Source organism: Alosa sapidissima, chromosome 18, assembly GCF_018492685.1.
Source record: "Alosa sapidissima isolate fAloSap1 chromosome 18, fAloSap1.pri, whole genome shotgun sequence".
NCBI lineage: Eukaryota > Metazoa > Chordata > Actinopteri > Clupeiformes > Clupeidae > Alosa > Alosa sapidissima.
Window position 1 is genome coordinate 12405554 of NC_055974.1, and position 26555 is coordinate 12432108.

At 43.4% G+C, this 26555-nt stretch overlaps 1 protein-coding gene across 1 annotated transcript in view; it reads right to left on the reverse strand.

Moving 5' to 3' along the window:
* exoc6b (exocyst complex component 6B) overlaps positions 1-26555 on the reverse strand; it is an 84537-nt gene that overhangs the window by 55552 nt on the left and 2430 nt on the right. The window contains 6 exon segments of the mRNA XM_042069386.1: positions 2386-2568; positions 11384-11588; positions 15850-15895; positions 16253-16343; positions 16961-17008; positions 17997-18162. Coding sequence (XP_041925320.1) covers positions 2386-2568; positions 11384-11588; positions 15850-15895; positions 16253-16343; positions 16961-17008; positions 17997-18162 — 739 coding nt within the window.

The following is a 26555-nucleotide window of genomic DNA, read 5'->3' on the forward strand; positions in this document are numbered from 1 at the left end:
GGAGACTAGCAGCTCCTAAGAAATAATTGCCTCAAACTGCTTACAGGGTTCCCACTCTAAGTCAAATGTAAAATTCTGTGACTTTTCCCTGACTTTCCTTGACAAAAAACCTTAATTTCCATGACTTACTATATAAAGAATGGCACAATATAGCGACCAATGATTTCAGAGCAGCCGCGTAGAGTTCAAGCTTTTACTTTTTTTAGAGCGGGAGATGAATAAATGGGCATTGAATAAACAAAGTTGGGCTACTCAAGCAAACAGTAAAGCTTATAACCAGATATACACTAATTCTGCGTGGAAATATTTGCAGTGTTTCCCATACATTGACTTATTTGTGGCGGCCCACCACAATATCAACATTGACCACCACACAATGATTTTCCAGGTTGTACTAAATTGTGCTTAAGTCTGGTTAGGATCATAAGCACGCTGTGCTAATTTGTTAAAAACTGTTCCAAGTTAATTCTGCAAACCAACCACCACAAATGGAATTCAATTCTGTGGGAAACACTGATTTGTATTAATGTATTTTGGCAAGTCAATTCCCTGATATTCCATGTCTGGGATAGACTTTCCAAAATGCCATGATATTCCAGAAATTCCATGACCCGTGGGAACCCTGTGCTTACGTACTTGTGCTAAGCACATCTGAATGCGACTTTAACAGCCAATTCAAAAGGCCATGGGACAAAGGGGTGAAGATGCAGGAATTCACAGGAGATGTGCCAATTGCCTGCATCTTTTCCCATGTTGAGGCCATTATTCCCTTATGTAGGGAGCTTTCCTTCACTATGGACCTTTGCCATCACGGTTACTCTTTGTAACTCCAAACCAGTTGAGGTTGTCTTCCTTTTTCGGACGCGTCAGGCTTGGCTTTTTAGGCAGCACGTCTGTAGTTTGCCTATCCTAACGCATCAGTGGTGAGTATCATTAGTGGTCTCATAGTTAAAAGTTAAGATGGACCGCACAACGCCCAGTGTAATTTGCCTTATTTCCGGTATACGCACTTCACCCTTTTCGAAAGAAAGAGTGACAAATATAGTTTACCAAGTCACAACACACGTCAAGACTAACGTCAGCATCAACAACAGCAGGATGCTACGTGTGAGATGTCACTGTAGAGCTGCTGCCTGTAGCTGCTGGATTCACATAAGCTGGAGCCCCTCTTTTCTCTCCCTCTCTCTCTCTCTTTCCCTCTCTCTCTCTCTCTCTCTCTTTCCCTCTCTCTCTCTGTCTCTCTCTCTCTCTGTCTCTCTCTCTCTCTGTCTCTCTCTCTCTCTGTCTCTCTCTCTGTCTCTCTCTCTGTCTCTCTCTCTGTCTCTCTCTCTGTCTCTCTCTCTGTCTCTTTCCCTCTATCCCTCTATCCCTCCTCTCAGCATCATTACCTTCCTCCATGCGGAGATCACGTTCCACATGCTCCTCATGGCACACCCCCCGCCCCAGGGGAATGAGACAGCCCTAATGACAGTCAACTACTGCAGAAACGAGACGGTCCATTAAGAAATAGGAAGGGCGGGGGTTCGCCAGAGCAGGCCCACTGCCAGGAGCCACAAGGACAGGAGAATGAGGGGAAACCGGGAGGGAGGGAGGTGGGGGGGGGGGCGTCGGGAATAAGCAGAGAGCCCAAGGAAGAGACGAGGAGGAAAAAAAGGAAGCAGAAATTAAAATGACAACAGCAGGGACCCTGGAAAGGAGCATTGGGAGAGGACCAGAGGTATAAGAGCCAAACGTGTGGGAACGAAAACTTGACCCATACACAGTAAGTGACCCTCAGATGGAAAGACAAGAGAAGCTGTGATTATAATCCACCCTCAAAAAGAGAAGCAGCACAGGACACTTCAACTATGACCATGAACACACTCGATGTCCTCAAACAAACTGTAGAAGCTGTAACTAACGGTGCGTACCAATATGGCTTGTAAAATGTCTCCCATTAGTTCAGATCCAAGAACTGAACATGAGACTTGCATTTTTAACATCTGGCCACTCTGCCGTGTTCACACCAATGTGAACCCCATTGAAGCTCTGTTGGCCAAGATGTTTTATTGGCCTGTAATGTGTCCGAATACTCTTCACAAAACAAGAACATGATTTATCAAAATTAAAATGGCCTTTGTCGAGCCTGAGATGTAATGCGGTCGAACAGCTCACACAGCTATGTCCGAGAAACATTCAACATCTGGTTCATCTTTCATCTGCCGTCACAAATCTGGTCTGAACTGGCCAAGGGAGTCGCTGCCAGTCACTGCTCAGAACTTTAGACGGATGCCACGTTTCCACCAATCAAGCTTAAACTGAAACACACGTTCTGAGAGAGATGACCCCTGCACTTGGCATGATCGCTTGGCATGTGACATCAAGGGGTCAGAGGTCACGTCTCACCTCCTCCTCTTCATCGTCCTCTTCGTCCTCCACGTCCAGGATGCCGGAGTCCTGCTCGGAGAGGGGGCTGCTGCTTTGGCCGTCCAGCTCGGTACTGGGCGACACCTTCCGGACACGGCGCCCACTGCCTCCTCTCTGCTGCAGGCCTGCACTGTTCAGGGAGCGCTGGTCCTGGGCCTGGGCCTTCAGACAGACAGACACACACACACACACACACACACACACACACACGACAATACAAAACAAATTATGGATAAGACTGCAGTGAAACATAGAAAGTGCTGCAATTGAACATGCATATTTAGAAAAGAAAGTTTTAAAAACAGATAAAAAGCTTACAAAGGGGTTTTAAAAAGCCAACTTTTACCAAACCAATTTCCCTGTGCAAGAACAGAACTGTTTCATATCTAAAAAGCCCTCACAGGAGGAAGATGGGTATGGAGAGAGGAAACACAAACATGCCTTCACAGGGATCTATGGTGGGTTTTGCGAAAGACTGTCTGAGGTAAAATGCCGACCTATTGGGGACTGAAACAGACAGTTGGGGCATGTCTGCATTTGGGTCAAAGGTCACTGATGGATTTGTTATGCCTGCTTCTTCTCTTTTTGCTTTTTCTACTTTGTTTTCCTCTGGATTCCTCTCCCAGAATTAATCTCAGGTAATGGGTGTTTGGGGTTGGTTTGACTGTATTTTGTAGATGCCTCTACTCTGTCCCTTAAAGAAACATATTGTATATTCCAATAGCATATACAATGTATTTGGAAACTGAGCAAATCTAAAGAGGCGTCAAATAACTTCTATATGTCATTAGGGAGAACATTACTGAATGAAAATGAGACTACATCAACACTGTTCTGTTCTCTTTCAGTCAAAGCACTTCGACGTCACCTGATGGGATATCTTACCTACTGAACCCTTTCCAACCAATGCCTTTTTAAGGCAGCGTACTTGCGCACAGCGTGCACGCCGTCTTATATAAAATGTCCGCCAGCTCATCGTTCTTCCTCTTTCACCGACTACGTGAACCTCATCCATCACTCGCTTGAGACTCTTAAGAGCTCCGGAGATCAGCATTTGCCCCCCCGAGTGAGTTGTCTTGAGCGCATTACTGTTGATCGTTGTTCTTATTCTTATTCGTTCGCAGTTGCCTTCTGTGTTGTGCGTAATACTAATGGTATCTCTTACTCACGGAATCTGTGAAAGCCCGTGCGGCGGCTTCCATGGCAACCTTGACTCGGAGAAGTACATGTGGAGGACTTATCCCGCTAGCGGATGACCATGCGTGGTGCGTGATGTGCCTGGGACTTGACCAAGCGCAGGGTAGCCCGCTGCCTGCCTGGTGAGTTCCCTTACCCATGGCGTAATTAAGCCTAAAGCGTAATTTAACTACATATACTACCAAAGATGGCAAAGCTAGTAAAGCTTGTATTACGGTCTCCGTGTTGCACACACCATCAGCACGGACAGGCAGGAGAACCATCATGGATGAGTCCATTCTTTCAGAGGGACAAAGACATTTTATTTCCACCATTTTATTTTTTTTGAACCCCCCCGCTCCCCACCAATCATCTCCTCAAGAGAAGAAAATGACATTGGTACACCGCATTGACTCATAGGGTAGCAAGACATAGTTAAACTTGAAAGAAAAGCATACCAAACAGAGGACGTCTCGCTCAAAAGCAGAAAATGCTTTTGCGTCATGCCCTACGTCTGCACCTGCGTCAGCAGCTTTTGTGCAGAGCGGGAGCCGTTCATTAACTGGAGACTTGGGGGAACGTGAGTAAGACTGGAGAGTCCTGCCACTCAGGCGTCACAGGGGGGTCACAATAGAGTCCTGGATTTTTTCAGGAGTGTTGCAAAGGGTTGAGCAAAGAAAGAGAGGAACTTGAAGTGGAGCGTTAAAGGAGAGGAGGGGGTCCCTCAATCTCCTTGAGGCTACCCCCCTACACCCATACAATCACAACCACCAAGTGTGTTCATTGTGCCCACAGAAAATTTCTGTTCTCCCCCATCCTCGCCCCCCCAACAGACGGCAAGTGCAATGGATCCACTTGACGATTTTTTTCAGCGAAGGGCAGATTGGACGTCAATGGAAACTGCGGTGACGTTGGACGGACGAAAGCAGAGAGGGATACCAGCATTCCCAGGGTCTCTTCCCACGCTGGCTTCTTTGTTTCGGGTGGAGAGGTTTGGGGGAGAACAGGCCCTTCAGAAAAGGTAGCAGAAAGATCAGGGTGGCATCAGAGAAAGGTCACAGAGTGCATCTTCAACTCCAGGACCCAGAAGCAGGTCAAAATCCAAATAGAGGATCCCATCCCAATGCCAGAGGATGAGGCATTGAGGAGGATGGTGAAAGGCAAGATGCAGTATTAACAACTACCTATGGTCACAAGGGTAGTTTTAATTAACTAGGTGCCCTTTAAGTTATATGTCTATATTAGCTTAAGTTAAGTGTAATGTCTTGTTTGTGTTCAATTACATATAGTGTATGTATAGCGATTTGTGGTGTAGTATGTAACTTTTGTCCTGTCTTATATGCATTTTTGAAACTTTTTGCCGTCAGTCTTGGCCAGGACTCCCTGGGAGAAGAGCTACTGTAACTCAATGGGACTTTTCCTGGTTAAATAAAGGTTAAATAAAAAATAAATAAATTTAAAAAAAGGTGGGTGAACAGTATCCAATTAGTCAAAAGCGTGACCGAGGCCCTGAGACTAGTTTTATTTATCCATATCCATTTATTTATTTATCCATATCCATTTATTTATTTATCCATATATATATACAGTATATAGGTTTTGCCTTTATTAAGATAGAACAGCGAAGAGACTGACAAGTGGGAGAGATGGGGTGGTATCGGAAAATTACCCGGGTCGGACTACAGCCTGGGTCCCCGTGGGCACTTGGACCCAAAGGTAGTATGGTATGGAGCTAACTTTGTCTCAATAATATTTGTATATGCGCAGAGGGGGATCCACAAATATTTCTTGATTTGCATGTGTGTTTTGATATCTACAAATAAAATATAATATAACTCGTATATTGATTTTTACAAATATAGATGTGCATTTGTAAATAAAATGCCATTTGTAAATCCAAAAATTTAATTTGTGAAATGTGATTCTGCATTTGTGGATCACCAGCACACGCATTCTTCGCTTTCCAAAGTTACGTGTTTTTGAGACGTTCTTCACATGAAAGTCACACAAATCCACACGTAAATAGGCCGACATGGCGACATGGCGACATCCACAAATATTTCTTGACTTGCATTCGTGTTTTGACATCCACAAATAAAAAATAAAAAAAAAAAAATCATATTTGTAACTTGTAAATTGGTTTTCACATTTATTTATTTAAATTTGTGTATTTGTACACAAATTTAGCTCCATAGTATGGGCGCTGTAGCCTGTTGCGCCACAATCAGCTGCTTACAGCGGTTAACTGGTCAAATACGGCGTATTAGTGACCATACAATATGCGGGTGCATACCAAGACCAGGGCCTTCTGAAATCCTTTTCAGTCCTGCAGGCACCTGCTTAAAGCCTCAAAGCAGGATTCCTACAGCCTCACTTTTTCCAGTAAGATTTATAAATAGTTATTTAAATACAATACAATACAATACAAATACCATCACGATTCAGCTAATAATATTTGGTGGTCAGTGACCACTGAGCGATATCTGCCAGGCCGTCTGGATGTGTGTGGCACGGCCTTAACTCTTTACTTAAGGAGACACAGTGAAGGGATGGGGAGCAGGCTGGTGGGATCATCTTGCACCAGCGAGAGAAAAGACAGACGGACAGTGAAAGGTGAAGCCATGATATTCCAGTCGATGCTGGGTATTATGTGCAGTCAATAAGTGTGACAACCATATAACTTCCACTTCTGTGAGGTCTGTGTGTGTGTGTGTGTGTGTGTGTGTTCGGTAACTAGATACAGGTAATCAATCTTCTACTTCACAGGCAGGGCAATGTGTTTCCCATTAATCTGTGTAGTAAGCCAGTCTGAGGAACTACTGAGGGTATCCATCCAGAGAGAGAGAGAGAGAGAGAGAGAGAGAGAGAGAGAGAGAGAAAGAAAGAAAGAAAGAAAGAAAGAAAGAAAGAAAGAAAGAAAGAGAGAGAAAGAGAGAGAGAAAGAGAGAGAGAGAAAGGGATAAAAATGGAGATGGGAAGCCTTAGACAAACAGAAAAATGTAGACATGAATGAGAGCTTTGGAGACGGTATGAGGCACACAGACCCTGGGCAAGGCAATGAGTGGGAGATGGTGACAGACAAGGAATTGTGTGGGGGAAGGGTACCTTAGGGCATCAAGTCTCCGGCCTCGAAACAGAGCTCTACCTCCCCATAATACATATACGAACACACACACACACCATGTTGCCGTATGGCACACAATGGAACCATTCTAAGAGCTCTGGATCCCCTGATTTATTTATTTTCAGATCATTCATTAGTGGAATTAAAACAAATCACAGGCCCGTTGCAGTCCTGGGCCTGAATTCCAGCAGAATGGCAGTCAGCAGGACCTCGCGGACTTGCCCAACCTTCCCCCCCAGACAAATCGCCTCCTGTTATTAGTGGTTAGGTTCTCCGTCTGTTGGGCTTATGGGGTTGGAGTTAGTAGGTGGAGGAATGGGGAGAGAGGGTGGGGGGTGGGGGCATGCAGGGCCTCCCTTGGGGAGACAGAGGGGACCACCCTTAGGATCCTGCACCCACACTGAGGAGAGAGTGTGAAAGGTCTCGCTTTACTGACCAGAGAACAGTGGGCTGACCAGTGACCTTTGACCTGTGAGGGCCAATCAGAATTGTGGCACAGGATATGGAGTTACACCAGAGAGGGTTAAAGCGGAGTAATCAAGGATCTTCGGTTATGCTCTCGGAGTCACTGCTGTAATCATTCCTAGCCATAATTGTTTATTCTTTTTGTGTATAGTAGAACACAAAGAATTACAGTACATTCCAGTAATAATGGCCAACAAAGCATATCCGTTTTGTATCAAACTTCATTTGACAGGGGCAAGGTCATGTACCTCCTTGCTGACTCTTCATTTCATTTAATTTCTGGAACAATGGAGAGCACTTAAATTTTCCTTTTTTCAGTGTCAACATCAACACTGTTCAGAGGTCAGGATATGAGACACTTTCATGATACTTCATATCGTGGAGACAGACTGACCTCCAGAATGAGGTTAATGGACAGGGTGACTGTCACCTGTGACTTACTGTGAGAAAAAAAAAAAAAAGACTGTTCCACACAAGAGCCAAAAGGATGATGGCGCCATTTGAGGTCAGAGAACTTTTTCCCTCTCAGTGTTTAACACATGGCATCTCAAAAGCAACCACAGTGGGCTGGCTGATTAGAATCGACTTCAAAATCCTTCGTCAAGACCATCAGCCAAGAAAATTCAAACTAAAACAGCAAAAACAAAAATTTTTGACAGACACCATTCTAGGAATAGTGCCTGGCAACTTACCACTAATAGCTCAGGAGCTGAGCGGGAACATGCTGGCTACTGAGGTAAGCTGACCTCTATCTGTGGCTCCGCCAAGCCAAGAGCGGTGCAAACTGGAGAACTCCTACTGCAAATACCAGGACAGGAGGAGCACCTAGCTTATGTAGCTAATGATGATCAATAACAAGGCCGTCTGCATGTATAAATTACATACATGAGGGCTTGCGTGCATGTATGCATGCATGCATGGCCTGGATCTCTGTAGTGGTGATGTAATGAATGCAAGCTTTTCTTACCAGCCTACGAGAAATTTACCAGAGGTAACAAAGAGGAAAGGTCACAGAATATTACACACTAAGGTCAAATCTAATTGTACTTGAGTGTTGTTGCAGTGTGACCACACAAACACAGTGGAAAGTGGCAAAGGAGATGTAGACACAGAGGTAAGCGAGAGAGAGAGAGAGAGAGAGAGACCACATGCAAGAAAACAGACTTAGAAGGCTGGAATTTGGGGCTTTGGCAAGTATTTCTCTGACAACCACTTTGTCAGCAAGGGTTACTAGGGTTTAAATCTCTGTTAAGTCCTGAAGCAACATTCCGCTTCTGCTGGAGGGATCAGAGAGGAGGGGCAGAGATCCAAGCACTCCAGTGGCCTCTGCTGCCACCTTGTGGGAAGGAGGGAACAAGATAGGAAAAAAGAAAGAAATTACTTTCCTCATGTGACAATTCAGCCCTCTCAAACATCCGAGCTCTCCATGTTGAAACGTCTAGTCCTCAAAAACACCATTTGGCATTTTTGAGAAGCAAGGAAGGTTCCTTTCTGGTACTGATCCCAGAAAATTCTTGTCAGTGTCATCATTGAAAGGGGTAAGGGCCAAGATTTCAGAGTGACAATCAAAGGCAGGGGGTGGGATGATGCTGCGGATTACTAACTAATGACTAGCCAACCGCACCAGACAATGATGAGTTCACAGCTATGCAGACTGATTCCAATTAGCATAATTGCTAAACATTCTGTGAATGTGTGTGCTGCATCCACATTTGCATAAACTATCAAAATGTTTCCAATGCTTAGCGGGCAAGTCAGAAGGAGGGCTTTAGAAGTCCATTCCCTGAAGCTAACTACCATGAAATAACAAATGGGCAGCTAAAGAAGCTTAGGGGGCGAGGATGGGGAGTATTAAACAGCATGGGTGTTGCCAGAACCTCAGCTAATAGCAACCAGCAACATCCTTTGGAGGAGAAGTTCTGGAGAGGGAGAAGAGAATGGGCAGCATTCCTTCATTTACGAAGGACGAAAGGTATGCAGTCACTCCACACACACAGACAGAGAGAGAGAGAGAGAGAGAGAGAGAGAGAGAGAGAGAGAGAGAGAGAGAGAGAGAGAGAGAGAGAGAGAGAGAGAGAGAGAGAGAGACCAATGGATGCTCATCAAGAATGTGTCTGGTGTCAGAGCATCGTAACAGAGGGGTAAAAGAGAGGGAGAGAGGAGAGGGGGGTACGATGGCAGAGATGGACAGAGGAGGGAGAGGGACAAGAGCGAAAAAAGAGATCCTGTTTGAGCGTGGCAAGACTTGTTGTGGATCCAGATGTCAAGGGGTTGTGCAAGCATTCGTCCCACAAACATTCCGGTCTCAAAAACGTATCAATTTGCAGACCGGGGGTGGGGGGGTGGGGGGGGTCTCTGTACAAATGTCTAAAGGACAAAAGGTCTCGGCTACTATTCACTGAATGTCAAGATGAAAGTCAAAAGACAACTTTCAAGTAGTCAGGACAGATGTGGGGATGCAGATGCTTAATCTAGCCCTTAACATTTCCCTCACGGGATCAAAAAAGTATATATACTTATACTTACCATAACCTGACTACCCCTCTTCTTCACTTGACTTCACTTTGCTTGAACCGTCATTCTATTCTATGCGAGTAGTACTTATTGCTGCACTAACATGTCCTAATCGCACTGTACCTTGACTGTTCCCTTTTTTGTAAGTCGCTTATAAAAGTGGATAAAAGGATAAAAGCGTCAGCTAAAATGTAGCTAAATGACAAAATGTATATTTACATGTAAACGTGGAACAGGAATGGCAACACAGATAGGACTGCAGTGCACTGGCACGCCTCAACACTGAGAATAAGACTGTGGGAACGCACTGGGACTGCAGCTCGAAGGATGGGGCCGCATCTGCCAAACCCCAAAGCCATGTCTCTCATCAATGAAGAGATGTGTCCAGAGAGAGAGAAGTCCTGTCTGAAATGTGCTCAACTCTCTGTCCTCCACGTATTCCTTGAGTGATCCAACCGTTTAAAAAATGCGCACATTCTTCACAAGACAAATCCAGAGAGCATAATCATTTGAAGGCCTCGAAGGCAACTGGCACATGGGCTAGTTAACGGACCACGGTTAAGTTAATTCGAGTCATGCCTGGACTTAGCATCAAGATCGGTCACAAACTCTGCGGTGCTTGCAAAACGGTCGTTTATACACAAAGTGACACGTGGAGAGCATTGCTTGAATATTCCGTTTTCAAGCCTTGTTTACTGAGATCAACCACAGCTTATTAAACTGTTTATAACTGTGTCTGATTTTCACAGCAAACGAGTGGAGAGGAAGAAATAGGAGAAGACACGCCACTTTCATGTCCAATAGGGACCTGAGGGCAGAACTAGGATTTGGGAATGGGAGCTAGAATAGGGAAGCGAGAGAAGGAAGAAAAATATTGTGACAGAAAAAATGATGGATAGAGCACACGATAAGACGACAAGATAGTAGCTGCAGTAGTCGCCTTGTATGACAGATACAGAATCAGGTGTGAATCAGCTACTCTACGTATGCATTTGAAAGACCTAGAAAGAGAGCGAGCAGGAGAGTGAGAGTGAGCGCATTGTTCATGTATATTGGCAGCAGTATACGCGCACAGCCTTTTCACTGTTCCTTCACCCCCTCTCTCCCATCTTGGACTAATGAAGCAGAACCAACTCCGAGGACATTTGGGTTTATTTCACTGAGTCCAGGCAAGCCCTCTCACATGGTTTGCTTTTTGCCTTTCGTCCTCGAGCTATGCTTCAGAGAGTGCCGGGCCAATCCGCCAACACGTACATGTGGACTCATCTCTCACACACACACACACACACACACACACACACACACACACACACACACAGCTGCATTGCCCCTCTGGAATTTATCAACAATTTAACACACTTGGTCAACTCAAAACAGACTGTCAACTCGCAATTCTCCTCAGGGTGCTGGACAGCACAAAACAGAGGACAGCGGAGACGTAGGAGGCCCTTTTCTCATGATGATCTCCATTACATTACACAGAGGATCGTACTCTCTGGGGAGGGGATGGGAGCCAATCGCGCTGCACCCAGAAGCAGGGGTGAGAAGAAGGTTACGAGGGAAAGGGGGATGATTCAGCTAAGGGTAAGGAGGGCAGGAGCAACCATCACCGTCCCACCTCACCTGTGTGGTCTGTGGAGTGACCTACTGTACAAGGTGAGCCCTTGGCAGGAAGGGACCACTGGAGCGGAGTTTCACCTGTTTCATGGCCGTCTCGCCGATCTTGTCCGAGTGCTTGCGGATGCTCTCCAGGAAGTCCTTGAGGTCCGACATAGACACGTCTCGGATGCGGACGCGCAGCAGCGGGATGTTCTCGGCCATGATGGCACAGAAGCGGTACTCTCCCGCCTGCGGCAGACAGCGCTGTTCCAGCTGCTCCAGGGTCCGCAGTGCTGGATAGTACCTGCACACACACACACACACACACACACGCACGCACACACACACACACGCACACGCACACACACGCGCGCGCACACACACAAAAAATGACAAAAAGGACCAGCACATGTAAGTAAAAAAACACACAAGACTGTGGAACACCAGAGCTATACCTACCAAGGGACAAATATTGGAAATGGGCCTTCATTTCTGCACCCGCAGCAATAATATATTCACAATATACATCAGGCATGTCAAACCCTCTGCTGCTTTTATTGCATAGTTAAGCAGTTTTGCGCCATAATTCCTGAAGCATTCAGTGAAAATTACAAATTAAGTCTCATAATTCCAGGAATCACAGACAAAGTGGGTGAGGGAAAACAAGTAAACAGTCCACAGGTACTATATGGTAAGATCATTAATGCATCTGAGAGCTTTTGAAAAGGCAGTCTAAGCGATAACCCCCCAATTCTCAGAGATGGATTCAGAGAACAGAAATCACTTGTGCTGGGGCTGTGGGAGACACAGGAAGAGGACAGCCACACGATTGATGAGCAATAAATCAATAACTCCGGAGTGCATCCTTTCGCAAACACTCTGGGAGGAGTTGCTCTTGGCCGAAACACACACACACTCTGGGAGGAGTTGCTCTTGGCCGACCTGCCCACTACCTCAGGGCCAATGACAAAACCAACTGTGAAGGGGGGTGGGGGGAGGGATGCATGGATATGGGTGGGAGGATTTATGTGCCACAAGGTGCTCATCTTAGAAGCTGCATTAATGACAGCCTCCACAAGGGGGTGTAGCGCTCTTGTACCCAGCCAAGGAGAAAGTATCTTTTAGAACCTGGGAATGTGTAGTCACATAGGCATCCAGACCGATAGATCAGTAAAACTAGTTTCATTATCGTTTCATTATCGTTTCATTATAATCAGGAGAAATAAAACAAAAAAAAAACCTCTACCAATAACACTAAACTAAAAATCTAGAGCATTCCATATCTTCCTCATATTATAGAGACCTGTCACATAATACAGAGACTTTGTGTCTCTCAGATCAAGGGAAACAAAATCAACACATGCAAATGTGAGCCGAAATCCAGCCAATTAGGAGTCCAACCAATCAATAGAATGTCCATCCTGTCCATCAATTGTTCAATACCACTGAGATGCAGTGTTCAGCTTAGTCAGGTCCCCACTCCCTCTGAATGTGTAAATGCTCTCAACCAGTCTGGAATATTAGTCCAGTCATTTTAAGCCAAAATAGGGGTCAAGGTTGAACAAATTGCAACACAAGCAAACTTAACTGATTTTGAATCCTCAATATGTCCTGAGTAAGGGAAAAAAAGCCCAGAAGAATCCCGATAGGGGAAAGTTTCGAAAAAGACCCAAATATACCCTATTCATGCGCCTATTCAGTATTTTTCTCACGTGAATAGGGGAAAAAAATTAACCTTCACATATCACCATGAAAATTACTGAGTTGATTACTTGCATCAAGACAAACAAAAAATGTATTATACGTTTTTTGAAATTGTTTGTCAACATGGGCAAACAGGGCATAATGTATTTACGTATAGTTAATATAAAATACCACAACGGAGCTAATAGTCCAGGCAAAGGTCTAACCCAAAACTAATTGCAGTAGAATTTGTTTTCACATTTTTATATTTCAATTGGTGATCTTTACACCATAGTAAAAGACAATGAAAATCCAGTTGGTGGAAATATGTTAAAATGAGGGTTGTTTTATGCATTATTCTTCAGCAAATACTGACAAAACTGTAATTAGAATGTTGTAGAATACACATTCTAAAGAATATCTGACCCCATCTAACATTACATGGCATTTTAGAATCTTGCATTGTTGAGAAACATTCTTTTATTTTCAAAGAGTGAATTTCTTTGGCTTATTTCAGACTGGTTTGTTGCAGAATTGGTGTCTATTTTTACATTGTGGCCCTTTGAATCAATGGAAATGGTTGTTGAATCTTTAAATAGAACCAAGTGTGTTTTTGCATGTAAGTGTTCCACAATATGTAATCTGTACAAACACATAGTTAAGCATTATTCAGCCTAGGAAAGTGGTTTTGGTGTTTACGTAATCTGATTTAGAGGTCACTGAAACATACAGTATATCACACTAAAGTCTCAGTCCATCATTTTGCAAGTCTTATAGTAATTGATCTCTTGCCCAGGGGTTGACTGATATACTGTCTGTCCAATCAGAGGGGCCTGTATGATGCCCCTTTACTTTGCACAATTTTTTTTAAACAATAATCGGACAGCACAGTATGTTTATGTTAGTGAATGCAGGAAAATTGTGAAGGCAAAGTTGAAGATGGACATGATCATGTCCTAATTCGACAGAAGAGTGCAGATGGGATAACTGCAGTTAGCCTCCAAGTGACTCTGTTGTTGTGACATCTGGCAAAAATGCTATACTAATAAATATAGTTTAAGATTAATAATTAACAATGCATGCCTATGCATGGGTCATGGTTTTACCAAAGTCATAGAACAGTCAAAACTATACATATTCTAAAAGTATATTTTCTGAAAGCATATACCCTCCAGAGGAGATATAACACCATTTAAGACATTTCCCATCTTCCTCCATGCCATGCACAATACACTGCCCTCTATTCTGTAAAGGCGAATCTAGTGTAAAGTGGATACATTTTGGCCTATACTGTCCAGGGAAAACAATTTAAAACACCATAAACTATATATTTTCTATAAGAATATACCCTCTAGATGAGATATAATACCAGTTAAGACATGTATTATCTTCCTCCATGCCTTGGACAATTTATTTGTCAAATGTTGCAATTAGTTTTGGGTCACTATTCATTAGCTATACATAATTACATTATGCCCTGTTTGCCCATGTTAACAAACTATTTCAAAAAACTTAATACATTTTTTGTTTGTCTTGATGTAAGTAATCAACTCAGTAATTTTCATGGTGATATGTGAAGGTTAATTTTTTTCCCCTATTTGCATGAGAAATTCTGTATAGGCGCATGAATAGGGTATATTTAGGTATTTTTCTAAACTTTCCCCTATTGGGATTTTTCGGGGCTTTTTTTCCCTTACTCAGAACATATTGAGGATACAAAATCAGTTAAGTTTGCTTGTGTTGCAATTTGTTCAACCCTTTCTCCTAAAATGACTGGACTATATAGGCTACATGGTCAAACAGAGCTACAAGAACCGACACTGGGATTCTGAGGGTCTGGGTCCCTCTGGAACGCTCTGGGCAAGAGTGTCCAACATTTCAGTGGACCCAGATGGGACACAAGTCTTCTTTCTGGGCCTCTTCTCCAGAGGTCTGTCACCCTCTAGCGGTCTTCAAGAAAAAGGCTCCAATACCATAGACCTGTGGTTCCCACCTTTTTTCCAGCGGACCACCTTCTACATCCTGACTCGGCTCGCGTACCTCCACCATCCGACACATAAAAACACATTCTATTGTCGCATTCCAGGCATCATGTTTAATTAGCCGCCCTACATGATTATAAATAACAAAATCAAAATGTGCAACTGGTCTATGAGCTCTCACGCTAAAAAAAAAAACAGTGTGGAGACATTAGACTGGTTAGATAGCACCTCACTGCAAACCACGCACTGTGGCTTTTGGGGAGTCCGTCTCCCAATCCATGTGAAGCCTAGGGCTATATGCCTCATCATACTTTTGTTTTCTTCGCGCAGTCTTTTCTGTCTCATCCTTTCTTTTATCCCCCTGCGCTCCACCTCCACTTCATCAGTCTGCCCCCCATCCCATTGAATCGTTACCTCCTGCTCGGTTTCTCTCCCTTCACCTCTTCGATCGCTTTAATTAGGCCTTTTGGACAGTGTCCCTGTTTTTAGCCAGTTTTCCATGTTTGCGCAGCCTTCTACCTAGCCTATACGTCCACGAAACTAACACGCCAGATATTCTGACTGCCCAAAGGAAATCACGTGCATTGTGGGTAGCTTATTTTTTAATGAAAACATAGCCTATTATAGAGTTTACAAAAGATTTCCCTTAATTTCACGTTTCCATATCATACAATAACCCGATTCGAAATGATTTATTATTTATGAATTAAATAGATTATTAATTAAGTAATCATTTTCTGACATTGTCCTTTTCATCTCGCATACCCCCTAGTGGCAGCTCGTACCACAGTTTGGGAATCCCTGCCATAGACCAACAAATCACTCTCTATGGGGTTATTCTATATGTGAAGTGAAAATTAGTGCTGTTATAAAAGCAAATGAATCAAAAAAGAACCATACCGTTTGGTCTTCATCTGTTCTTGTAGCTTGCTATACATCTGCAGTACTGAAAGAAATAAGGATTACATTCATTAAACGTTCGTTAAAAGAACACTACAAAGAGTTAAAGCCAAAGCCAAAACACAACTTCATAGCTTTTGCACTTGTCAAGCCAATACAAGATCAGAGTAGCACAATGTGTTACAATAGTCAAACACATTTTTTGAATTTTGATTTGTGAAATATATCTTCTAATGTCCACAAGAAGTAGCTTCCATGTAATTGTTTCTTAAAGTTAGAAAGATAAACAGGGAATTCTCATTTTTCTTTGACGTTAGGCGAAGGCATAAATCTAGTTTCTGGTCTTTGTTGTGGGGATGCTGAGGAGGACTATTGCGGGCGGTGCTGGCGAGGCGAGGCATACCGGGCAGGCAGCGGGTGAGCTTTTCCACAGTGGTGGCGATGTTCCTCTGCTGGACCCGACACTGCGTCAGTTCCTCCATGGTTGTCAGGATCTGTGGAGAACAGAGGGAACCGAATGGAAAAGAGCTGAGCAGCAGAACTATTACATCTTAAGTTAAGACATCACACAAAACATCTGCATCCAAAGACATTTCTTTCAATGGTTTCTCTCTATAGTTTTGTAGAAATAAGAAAAGCAAATACTAGATACAGATATATTGCAGAATAGATTGCTTATATACCAGTAACTATTTTTAACAGTGATTGCCATTGTATGGGACTCAGATTAAGATAACACAATCAGGCCTCTACTTGGCCACACCATCTAGGTGTGCTACTTGGCAGTTGGCACACCTATGCTTGATGCAATAGTATAACCTGGCTGACAGGCAGACTAACCGGACACCACAGTAGCTTACGACTTGTGTGATATCTGTAATTGGTGAGCAGAACCAAAGAAAAAACACCTGACGTGCAGAGAATTCTGAACTTTTTTTTCTGAACAAAGTGCCATGGTGTAACGCAATAAAAAAATCAAATAAAAAAAAGATCAAAAGCCAAGTCAAATCCGATGCAGATCTCTCAATGTGTCAGATGTTTGAAATTTTCCCATAACTGCCAAAATAAAAGCACCATAAAGTGAACAGATTTCTGTATAAATGTGCCGTACCACTTTTCCGTCATCCTGGAGCCGTGAGTTGGTGTCGGTCACTTGGCTCTGAGGAGAGAGAGGTTCATTAGAGGATGGCACACGAGTCCGCCCATCACAGTCCAGACACAACACACTAGTTTCCTCTCCCTCATCCATCATGTCAAGGCGTCTGCTTCCTGTCTCCATCTACCAGTCCTCTTACCTCCGTTCTCCACCCATCAGTGCAATCAGTTTTAATTGAAAAGAGTACAATCCGCACAAAACATTTGCAAGGATATAAAGTTATAACTCTATATAAGGGTATAGAGTTGATATGTTATAACAGTGCTTTTTATGCCACATCATATTTCTGATTGCTTTATGACTGAATAAAACTGATTATGATAAACTGTTCAGGGCATCACGCTTCATCCTATTTGATAGGAAAATAGGATAGATATCTTGAAATGATCGGTTAAATCATTTTTGCTTTTTTGTAACAGTGTCTGCAGTTGAGCTTCACGGGAAGGTTCAGACCATCAATTGCTCAAGGTGGTTTTAAAGATTATTTCTAACGTCTATGCTATTTTCATCTGTGCCAATAAGCACAGTGAGCTGTCCAATCCTTTCCATACATGTACCAAGAACAGTGGAAAAACATTTACTTACAATTCCACTAAATCGTTAACCTTTGCCAAAAAAAGTAAAGTCTTCGACTGTACCAGTAACCCAACTTAGGCCCAGGCTATACCGGGTCCACAAGTGAAGCGCTCAGTTTTTGCGGAGCGTAAAAATTGTTTTAGAGGACTGGTCTAATTTCTTCAAACGGATGCGCTGCCATCACGTCTGGTGCAGCCAGTTCCATTGATTACAGTGGAAGCTAATTGCTGCAGCAGACGCAACACGAACGGAATGCTTCAGTTACATGCCCGGTGTAACCTCCCTGTTAGGATTTCTCCCTGCTACCTCCACCACCACTCTGCGCTTTGATGAAAACCTCCTCCACAATGCAATGGCTTTGTTGTTGTTGTTGTTGTTGTTGTTGTGGTGATAAGCAGTCAGTCCTCGGCCTCACCTTCAGCTTCTGGGCCTCTGCCCGCACTTTGAGCAGCTCCGTAATGGAGTCCACGAAGCCCTGGAAGTGATGGTTGCACATCTTCTCAATCTCACGGTCATGGTTCCGGATCCTCCCCTCCAACTTTTCCATGAAGAAGCCATGTGCCTGGCCATCGTAGACTGACCTGGGAGGGGGAGCACAAAATAATCCACAATTTTATGAACAAGTCTCACATACATATACACAGACACATACACACAATAGTTTATTTAGAAAACTTTGCCAGGCCTAAATGTTCCTTGAGCCTAGCAAGAGCGCTATTACCTGAATAGGCCAGTAGGTGGCAGAAGTTGCAAGGGAAAGGGCACAGGAAGAGCTCTGTAGCTCCTCCGGGGAGGGCCTGGCAGCAGATGCTGTTTACATATCTCAACAGTGGCAAGCACATGTGTAAGCAAGTACATGTGTGTGTGTGTGTGTATGTGTGTGTGTGTGTGTTCCACTATACTGCAGAGACCATGAGCAGTTTCATTTGAATTATGGTGTAGTGTCACATTAATGCTTATGAGACAATCCACTATGTCCAAACTGTTACACAGCTTTGCCAATCACCACTTCTATCTGCAGTTCTCCTCTCCTCATTTCCACTTAGGCCCTCTTCAATTCATAATTCATAATCCATAACGTCATAACTTTACACCATTATCCTTAGAGAGATTCCAATTTGTAGCCCTCCCGGAAAATGATCTCTGCACACAACTTCGCCCTGGAGTTGACCTCGTCCAAGACTCCTGCAGCTGTGAGTCCGGAGTCAGAGATTCTATTGCAAAACCACCCATGTCAGCAAAACAAATTTAGCCTTGCAAAACAGAAGAGGGGGTAATGTGGACTCAAGTGGCTCCCCATCCTCGGCTTTATAATCAATTATCTGAGAACTATTTCCCCACCACTCAGGATGAGATGGGCTGTTTACAGTTCCACTTTATCTTGACAAAAATGCGCTCTTTTGCGAAGGAGACCAGGGGCCTCAAAGCCGACATACTTCCTCTGTTGAGCATTGGACCTCTGGACAGATTTGATTCTTTGGTGCAGCAGCCAACCCCAAAACTGCAATACAGTTGTAATTCTACAATGATGTATAAGAAAGGTGAAAGAAGGGAAAGGAGAAAGGAATGATGGACAGATGAACAGACAGAGACAGACAGACAGACAATCAATCATCATCAGCCGACAGTCCTTCGAGGAGTCTGTGGATCGTCATATTATATGGCTGAAGAGGTCAATTCTGGAACCACAAACGATGCTGCAGTGTGAGCTCTGTTGTGAGGTGCAGAGAGTCCTGTCCATCTAAACTCTTTCTCCATGCAGTTCTGTTTAGAACAAGCTTTTCCCAGTTAGGACTATTTCATGTGGAGTTTTTTTTTTTTTTTTTAGGTTGCCTATTTTGTTGCTTTTTCTGACCAGATGTCTTGCTATGTTGCTATGCCGTCTGAAACAAAGTGGGTTACTTGGTACTGTGATGCCTGGTAAGGCAAGTGACTCATAAGACAGCTGAGGGCAGTGAGACAGCAGCGGGCAGAAAAGTGTGGGACGAGAGAGCTGCCAGAAAGATCAGCAGTCTTTGCAAGTTTTGCCAAAAGCCCCGCTGCCACAGCAGGTGTCACGGTAAACCTCGCCGTCACTGTCCGCCCCTTCAGGAAAGGTCGTGTCCAAGGTAGGGAAACTGGCGTTGTTGGCAGGGGAGCACTGTAGGCTGTTGGAAAACTTTGGCATTTTTAATGTTTATGGCCAAACCATGGAGACATATACACATATACACACATATACACACACACACACACACACACACACGGATGGAGGTAATGTGAGGTTTACTGGCTGACCGAAGATCACAACAAACCCTCCAATTCATTTCTCTTCTGCTGTACTGCACTTCTCTCTGTGACCACATCATCTAATTCAATGTCAAATCACATGTCTCTGATATTAAAAAAGATAAGGGTAGAGTAATCAAATGGAGCCAAACATGGATAAGCACTGTATACGTGTCCTGCTCTCTTTACTCGCACAACTCTCCCATCATGCACTTGCACTCAGCCTTGTATCTAATTGTTACAATAACAATACAAGAGCTGGTATTGAGAATGTTCCTGTACCCATTAGCCTAATGTGTCCCTCAGGATTGACTGAAAAAGCTTACACAGTATTTCTTCAGCCAGTGAAATAGAATACAGAGTATGAGGATATCCACACATGCTCATAGAATGCTCACCACTGTATGAAATCACCCTTCTTGTTACGTACCAATAACTTTTCTGTATCCATATCGGACAGAAAAGAAATGTATCAGACCTGTGCCACGTGGACTAAAACCAGCGTCTGCCTTGTACGTCAACACCGCCATTAAGGCTGGCAGCAGTAAAAATGAATCTCATGAGTATGAATGAGGAAATGCAATTGTCTGAATGTTCTAGCGCACCAGCCAGTCACGCAGCATTCCAAGTTCCATCGAGCTCCCCTACCCAGAAGGCCGCTCTCTCTCTCTCTCTCCAACGGCCTGGATGGCCAGTGTATGAGATCACATCTCGCACTGCAGTGCAAAAGCAGAAGCAGAGCTGCTGGGAACTAGCTTGGAAGAAAACACTCAGAAAAGTCAGAACAACAATCTTCCTGAAATGAACATTCTTCCACACATGTGACTCAAAAAAAAAATAATCACTGTCCTCTACAGTCACGGGTATCTTTCTTATCTGCGATAAGGTTAGCGTACAAAATCAAACACCGGTTGCGTATTGCATTACATTACATTACATTTGGCTGACGCTTTTTAACCAAAGCGACTAACAACATGGTAAACAGTAAGTTTTAGAACAATTCTCACAATTTTAGGACAGTTTAAAAAAAAAAAAAAAAAAAACATTTAACACTTGGTGTTAAATGTCGGGCCCATATGCCAAAGGCCCTGACGCCTAGTTGGCCTCTCTAGTGAGTGAGTGGGCGAGCGTTGCAGTAACATGATCAGGAAATCACCGCGGCGTAGGGCGCTCACTAAACATTGAAACATGATCAAACAGCCACCCCCCGCTGCTGCGCGTGAATGTGGCCAAGTCCAGAGCCCCGGCACTGGCTCGCTCAATTCATGCTGCTCTCCAAGGCCTGCGACTGAAACTAGATTAAATCACAGCTTTGAAAACATAATGGGGTTGGCTTTTTCTTCAAAAGACCACAAAACAAAACACACTTTCTCAGAGAAAGTGATTTTATGCAACTCCTATTATCATTTGCATATGGGAGAGTCTTTGCATTCCTCAGGTTTGTACTTTTGTGAAATATCAGCATGAATTTACCGTCTTAATATGAGACTGTGTTAGGAATGTCAGCGTCATGCTTGAGAAAAGACACCATCGACGGACTCGATAACAATCCACAGGGAGATGTAGGTCTCACTGCTTACCAAGCTATCTGAAACACATATGGAACATACAGTGGGAGGTCAGGTCACAGTGCCAGGCATCCTCTAGCACTGGGAGAGACTGATGGGATCTGATGAACGTGGAGCATTCACTACCAGGAATGTTCACGTTCCTCAGTGTAGAGAAGGCAAGACGAGGGGGAAAAAAGAGGTGACGTGTTTTGATCTAAAATTACCAAGCTAACTATATTAAAGGCATGCAAAAAAAACCTTGCAACCAGCAAAAACAGGGGAAATAGATAAACGCTTGCTAGTGTGCGGATTGGTGTCTTCTGGTTATGTAGTTGGTTGTGTTGCAGCGTATGATGTAGTTGGTAGTAGCAGTGTTATGCTATTGAAAGCGTTTCCATTCCACTGGTTGGTTCATCCCAAACCACACTGAACCACCACCCTGAACTACCAGCAAGTGGGCAGGATAGCCATGTTTGAGGTGGGTATCGGTCATTTGCGACTATACACAATAAAAAGTAGTATTTGCAGTCAACCTATTTCGTCTATTAAGACATGCCTTAACCCTTAAAGGAGTACCGTCACACTGGTGTGACGGGAATGTTGAGAAATGAACGTTCTAAAGAATATCTGGGTTCATTGAATTCAACATAGAATTTTAGAACCTTCAATTGTTGCGGAACTTAGAACGTTCAAAAACCTACACCTTTAAGGGTTAAAAAGTGTCTTTCACTGCTTTAAAATGAGATAGTAAACATACTGGCTGGAGGGAAACAGCAGAGCCATTGTAATGTGGTCTACTCTTTTTGTTGCATAACTTCAGAAGTGAGATGCTGTTACATATTTTTGGAACAGGGCTGTCATGAGGCATTACTCTGAAAATACCTCAAACGGATCCCAGGGGGGGAAAAAAAAAAAATATTGAGGCCAAACTGCCACAATACCTTCAAAAGAAAAAGCCTGTTGATGACTCTCAGGATAATTAAAGATAGGCTATGTTAAGAGTTGTTTGCACACACCGACAGACTTGGAACAAAACAAAATTCCAACAGAAATTTGCCTTGAATCAAAAATAGACTGTGAATTGGTCTAGAGTCCTTTAAGGGAAGGCACCATGGGAAAAACTAGGAGACCATTAGTCTAACAAATATGGTAACATGGTACGGGCATTCACTGCATCATATGGTGTGTAGGCTATGCAAACAAAATGAGCACATCTGTCAGCTGGTCATTTGTGTATTCCGTCACATCTGGTGAGACAATAGAGCACATACAATCCCAAATGCCCATTCCAGCATCACATCACAGACATTGTGCAAGAGAAAAAGGAAGCAATAACTGCCGTGCTCAACCATTGTGTTATCTACTCCAGAAAAGAATGCACTCGGACCAAGTGGACAAGTTTGCCTGAACTCCGTGTTATTCAAAGCATTCAGTGCAGATTTCGACATCAGATGGGGACTCCCATGAGAGAGACACACAAAAGGCCAGACTTAGAGAGACCCATCTTCCACACAGGATTGTGGGCAACATCTGAAGTCCTCTAAGCATGGCGTTGGGTTGGATACACTCTGTTATTAAGGCTGGGATTGTGCGTGTGTGTGTGTGTGTGTGTGTGTGTGTGTGTGTGTAGGCAAATGAGTGAATGTGAGTGAAGTCACGGGGTAGACTCCACCCATTGCTATGTTGGACCTGTGTGTCACACTCTGTGGCCTGCTAGTTATCTGACTCAGCAGGGTGGAGATCTTGCTGCACCCCACAGCCTCCTCTGCAAACAGCACAGGATCCATTCATTTACAGATTTCCACTCCTGACCACATGACCAAACAGAGCTATTTAAGACGGTGTTGCTGTCTCAACAGAGCATCTGTGTGTTTACATTTAAAGTCATGTCCTGAAAAAAAAAACATCCATGTGCATATTCCCATTCAGATCACTGATAAAAACTACTTAACTATTACATACTTAAAACATTATGGCAGCTGAGCTCTCTACTCTCTAGTCTGTCGGTGAAACAAATGAATGCTGATGAAGGACTGGGCTGAATAGGCAGGGGCAACAGGAACAGGAGATGGTCAGATCTACTATGCTGGCTTGAAAGGCCACTTTATGTATGCTGACCATCAAAAGTTTCAGTTCATCGATGGTAATTCCCATTTGTTCCGCTTGCGCCCAGCACTTTGAGGGTATGTGGTTAGTTGCCAAGTTGGCTCAAGTCCAAAACAACTGTTAAAGGGTAAGAAAAACAGACTTCTCTGTTTTTATGCTGTTTATGTTGTAGATTTACTATCATTTCTCAGATAAGTATGGCATTATGGTAAATGATTTAATCTAAATCTTTACATTTGGTTTGGAACTTAATTGCGCAAGGAGCACGACCATAGCAGTAAATCAAAATCTTAAATTCTGCACCTTAAAAAGAAAGGGCCTACAGGACCTTGTCTCTTCCTTGCTTTTCTGCATAACTAATTCATTCTTTCATATCAATAATTTGACGTCATAATGTTCAGGCTCAGACCCATCCGATTAATGCAAAATCACAGGAATTGCACAACGCCACAACACTGTCAAAAACAAACACTGTGCAGGAAAAGCAAAGGGACCTCTAAGCACTCGAAGTCAAATGCTGTAGTTTTCCACCTCCACCTGATTGCTCTCCTCCAATTGTTTGCTTGAAGCGGATGAATTTTTCCTGCTGGCCGTGACCTCGTGACCCCACCCTTAATGTCCATCCCTGCCTCTCCTGGAATGGGCAGCGTGCAAGGACTGCAAGGACTCGGAACAGCAAGGAACTTCCTTATCAAGTTCCTCATTGTTTGCAGGTTAATTGCTCTTGATTGCATGTCGTGTGTCCAAGGCCAGGGAAGGCCTCTACTGGTAGTTCCCAGCCAGACCATAAGGAAAAGGGGGGGGGGTGGAAGATGGAAGTAGTTGTTGTGATAGTTGTCTACAAGTCAGACAAATTGCTCTTTATTAATCTTGGATATTTCCGTTTAACATCCGTATCTTCACTTATCGTCCAGCCCTCCATGGTCTTGGCCTTTCTGATGACAGGGCCAAGACCATGTCGACAGACTTCCTCAACAGGGGAAGACAAGAGAGAGGAGAGCAGAGTGGCACTTCCCACTGCTGAAAGGCCATATATTTTTTAATAGACCACTCCCTGTTGTTGGAGTGAAAACAACCGTGTCTCAGTGTTGGTGTCACAACCCCAGACTTCTCCGCTCCCACCTCTTCCACACCGGACTTAAATAGCAATTTAAGCTATTTTTCATTATTACACAAAAACGGCCACAGTCAAGACTCAAAACCACCAAGTATCAAGAATACTGAATAGGTAATTTTCATCAAATATCAAAACACTTTTCAGCAGCAGGTCGTGGGCCACTTCAGATGACTGACCCAGGGAAGGACCGGAGCACACAAATAACTTTTTCACACTTTAATGGTGCAAGTGACTAATGTTTCAATGTGCACAGCATCTTCCTCAGAGCCAATCAAAATACTTTTAACCAGCACATAACCTCCAATCTCTACCATAGCAACCTAGTAACAACCTGCTTGACATAAGAGTAAAGCACATTGCAGCACCAAGATCATGCATCTCACTCACCAACATTTATCCACTTTGACAATAAGCCAAGCAACATCCTTCTTATTACTACCGGTACTTGTAGAAAAGGCCTTGTTTATCTTGTTTATTGCATTTTGTTGTCTCTGTACTTGTACTCTGCACAATGACAATAAAGTTGAATCTAATCTTAAAAAAGGAAGCCATGTAAAAGGTAGCCACTTTGAACCGATATTAAGTTATTCTAAAGGATACATTTTTATGTATGTGCAAACAGATATGTTTTGCTCTAGACCATCAAATGGGTGGTGGTGGCATCGTGGCACAGGACAGAGAGCATGGCATGACCAACCCTCATTGAATGGACTGCAACAGTAATATTGGTTAAAGCATGCAACAGTGTTCAGTAACAGTAATGCCGTCATGTTTAATGTGATGCATAATAAAATAAAATAAAAATCACCTAAATGATTTAGAATAAACTCAGGATTAATGCATATTTGCACTGCACTCAAATGGCATAATTTCAAATCCCACTGAGTGCCTGGCCAGGCTAACCTGAACTTATTTAAAGGCTATAATGTGGCCATTTCAGGTTTCTCAAAAAGGGTTTGGCAATGTACACACCTACCATTAAGCCATGCTGCATAAAACAAGCAGTTGATTCCAAACAGCGCTGTGACAGCCATGCGATGTGAATCTAGTACTATTAATTTAAACGGTTACATCTGTCAGTCAGATGGCCGTTGGAATAGCAGAGTTATGCCCTGTGAAGTGAGAGATGGGCACTGAAGCAAACAATTTGAAAATAGCAAGACTTCCAAATGCCAGTTTTCTGGAACTTCTATCTTGGGCCAGCGGTATCTGGCTCATCCTAGCATAGAGTAATTGACTGGCTTCTCCAAGCTTACAGTGCTTTTACCAGCCAAGATTGTGCAGGAGACAAGAGCAAGACCTCCTGTCAGGGATCTATAACTTAAGTAAACCCCACCCTAAGATGGTTGTGGAACAAGCCCAGACTGTTAAAGCATGTTAAGACTGTAGTGCTTTCTGGGAAGGGATAATGCGTGCAGTAGAGACAACTGAAAATCCTTACAACATTTTAGTTTTCTTGGCACAAAGAAAACATACCCAACTAAATCTGCACAACATCACATAATAAATATCATTGTCAACCTTATCATTGTGATGTTGCTGATGCATTAAGAATTTTATGTTTGCTTTCATCATTAAACTCTACAGAAGAGAACGACGTCATAAAGGACATTAGAGTAAACAAACCACTCCCATATAACTGGGTAACGTGTTGTAACGGAATCAGCGAGAGCCATCCAGTCTCAAATCTCTTGTGGGAGTGAATGTTTCTTCAGCAAATATGCATTTGTGTGTGTCTTCCTTAGCAATGGAACGCTATTACACTGCACCATAAAACACTTATTGTCGTCTGATTCTTATTTGTGTTTACATGCGCACACACAACAATGAAACCCCCAGGACAGAGAGAGATAGAGAAACACAGAAACACACACTCAGAAACCTGACACAACTACTATTATGATCCTCAAGGTCCTGGGCATAATAAGGTCAG